This window comes from Eucyclogobius newberryi, unplaced genomic scaffold, assembly GCF_026437365.1.
Source record: "Eucyclogobius newberryi isolate DKJ021-1_F unplaced genomic scaffold, fEucNew1.0.hap1 SCAF_21, whole genome shotgun sequence".
NCBI lineage: Eukaryota > Metazoa > Chordata > Actinopteri > Gobiiformes > Gobiidae > Eucyclogobius > Eucyclogobius newberryi.
In genome coordinates, this window is record NW_027315846.1 from 3,997,071 (window position 1) to 4,000,141 (window position 3,071).

Genomic DNA, 3,071 nt, shown 5'->3' on the forward strand with positions numbered 1-3,071 from the left:
AACTTTACACCTTCAAAAGCTGCAAATGTGCATAACTCCGGCTGCAAGACTTTGGAACAGAAAAGAGTAAAAAAAAGAGTGGTGAAATGCCAAACAAAAGCAAGACGAGCTCTTCCCCCCTGTGGATTCAGACGTTTTTCTTTTTTTTTTCAAAGAAGGAACAGGAAGAAAAAAACAAAAGCGCGTGCACCGGACTCCCCGCCCCGCGCTCCCGAGGCTCCTCCCGCACGTTCCCGCACTTTAAAACCCAAATGTCGGCGGTACAGCGGGGCAGAGGGGCAGATCTGCAGGGCCAACCAACAGACTGCAGCCGCGCAAAGGAATCTGCGTGAGAAACAACAAAAAAGGAACAACAACAACCCCATTAAAAACACACAAAAAAGCAACAACAACCGTGCAACTTCCAACAACGCGCGCACTTTTCCCCCCGTAGCCGTGGGCCCCCGGTGCCGCTGCAAGGATGACCGCCGCCGTAGTGTCGCCTTTCTTCGACTTTGAAGTCATGAACAAGGTACTTCTTCTACTTCTTCTCCTTCTTCCACAAACTTCTTTATTCCCACCCGGAGTTTGCGCTGTGCTGGAATGAAGGCGCTGCCCCGGGACAAACCGCCTCCGTGGACCCGCGATCCCCCCCCCGTCACGTCACCTCCCAACGCGGTTCCCTTTTTGGAGAAACGACGTTGCGGCGTGATTTCTGCCATTTCCACACGCGCATTTTGTCCGTTTTTTCTTTTTGCGCCAAATGTTCAAACTTCGCAGCTGCAGCGTGAGTTTTTTTCTGCTGATGTTTCCTTTTTTGGGGCCAGCTCTGATTCAGTGACACGTCTGCGCCCGTGCGATCGGTATCTGTCCCGATTATTGCGTGTTTTGTGCCGTTCTTTGCGGGTTTGCGCGGTGTTTGCGCGTGTTTTTGGCGGTGCGGTGATTCCTGCACAGTTCAGACTCCGTGTTTGCTCAGACTCCGGTCGTGTCCTGGGCTCGTGACACCGCGTTATGGACCCGCGCAGTCGTTAAAACCTGGGTTATGTCAGGACGCGGATCTGCAAACGAGGGCACTTTTTTTTTTTTTTGCGCCACTTTTTAATGCTCTTCACAAAGCGGGGGCCCCATGCGCGCTAATCATTCACCAGATTTGTCTGGCCCCGGGCTCACGTAGCGCCCGGTAAGTGGTTTATTGAGTCCACGGGGTCGAGAAGGTTGATTTGGACTTATTCATGCCGCAGTTTGAGCGTCGCGTTTCCTCCCGCGGACTGCGCACTTCAGAGTCCTGTAAAAGTCTGATTCATGAACATCTCTGACTCTCATTTGGGAGAGAATCGAGTTTTGTTTCTTGTGATTGAAAAAGCCGCTGAGCCGTGTTCATTCTTTCAAATGAAGCAGCGCCTCATGTGCTCCATTTACTAAAAAGAGCCACATTCCTGACCAGGGCAGCGCGCCAGAGCAGCTGCTGTTCAGGGGCCTGTATCCGCTTAACAGTGGGAGCCCAGAGAACAGAGTCACGCCAGAGGAGCCCGTTTGCATCTCCTAATGAGAAACACATTTAGTGTCTGACTTTGTTCTGATCTGTTTCTCTTTGTGTTTTACAGAAGAACCAACTGCTCAGCTACAACAATAACCTGGCCCCTCACACCATGTCTGTCCCTTGCACTGGCACAAACGTGCCCCTCTCGAACCCCGGATCCCTGCTGGACAGGAAGGCCGTGGGTTCTCCCTCAGGAGTGTACCAGAGACGACACTCTGTGAGCACCACCAAGTTCAGCCAGAACCAGTTCCTCAGCAGTCTGAAGGCCATGGACCTGCCGCTCCTGTCAGGGCTCAACAACAACAAGGAGAACCGCCTCCGAGAGCGCTCCTTCTCTGAAACAGGGGAGCGGCTGCTCAACAAGTGCCTGGGCCCGGCCAGCCCCACCGGGGGCAGCCAGGTCAACTCCAGCCGCTACAAGACGGAGCTGTGCCGGCCCTTTGAGGAGAACGGCTCCTGTAAGTACGGGGACAAGTGCCAGTTTGCCCACGGCATCCACGAACTGCGCAGCCTCAGCCGCCACCCCAAGTACAAGACTGAGCTGTGCCGCACCTTCCACACCATCGGCTTCTGCCCCTACGGCCCGCGCTGCCACTTCATCCACAACGCAGAGGAGCGCCGCGGCCCCCCACAGGCCGGGCCCCTGAACCCCTTTAACAAGATGGAGCGCCCGCGCCTGCAGCACAGCTACAGCTTCGCGGGCTTCTCCAGCTCAGCTGGGCTGAGGGACAGCCCCACCTCCGTCACACCACCTCCCGCGTTCTTCCCTGACGAGCTTCCTGATTGGCCCAGCAGTAACCCCTTCACCTACTCCAGCCAGGAGCTGGCCAGCCTGTTTGGGCCCAGCCTGGGGACGGGTCCCGTAGGCTCGGAGCCCAGCGGGCCTCCTTCTCCCACCAACACGCCTTACTATTTCAGACCCATGGTGGAGTCTCCCCACATGTTCGAGGTGCCCTGCAGCCCGCCGGACTCGCTGTCGGACCAGGAGGGCTACCAGAGCAGCTCCGGGGGCAGCCTGAGCGGGTCGGAGAGCCCCACGCTGGACAACAACCGCCGCCTGCCAATCTTCAGCCGCCTGTCCATCTCTGACGACTAACTGCCTTTACTCTGACACTCCCCTCTACCTCCAGCCCCCGCCCTGCCCTGCGATGGCTCCTTCTGTGGACGTAGTCTTTAAGGGAACCTAGAATGATCATTTCATTGTAATCTGCACAGATCTTGCCCTGCCTCGTGTCGTAGTGCCAAACCCGAGGAACCGAACAATGGAAATCACGAACAGACTCGAGCAGGTGCCACTGATTCTTCATTTGTTCTTGAATGTGTAGCAGCACACGTGGCCTTGGACCGGGGCGTGCATTGCACTAGACCCCTCGCCCCCTCCCCTGACCCCCCCCCCCACTGTAACCACTGCCTTAGCTGAGGGTGCTGAGGGTGCTCACGGACTGCAGCAGCTCCAGCCTTCACAGACCTGTAGTTTTGAACAGAAAGTGGCTGGTGTCTGCGAGTTTAGGATGAATGGACTACTGTTTGTTTTTGGTTCTTTCCTCCT

At 56.1% G+C, this 3,071-nt stretch overlaps 1 protein-coding gene across 1 annotated transcript; it reads left to right on the plus strand.

The window, feature by feature from the left end:
- Nucleotides 1-347: 347 nt before the first annotated feature.
- zfp36l1a (zinc finger protein 36, C3H type-like 1a) lies at nucleotides 348-2,656 on the plus strand. Its single transcript, XM_072457168.1, has 2 exons — nucleotides 348-511; nucleotides 1,587-2,656. Exons 1-2 carry the CDS (start codon nucleotides 461-463, stop codon nucleotides 2,616-2,618), a joined length of 1,083 nt encoding a protein of 360 aa, XP_072313269.1. The 5' UTR covers nucleotides 348-460; the 3' UTR covers nucleotides 2,619-2,656.
- Nucleotides 2,657-3,071: the final 415 nt, after the last annotated feature.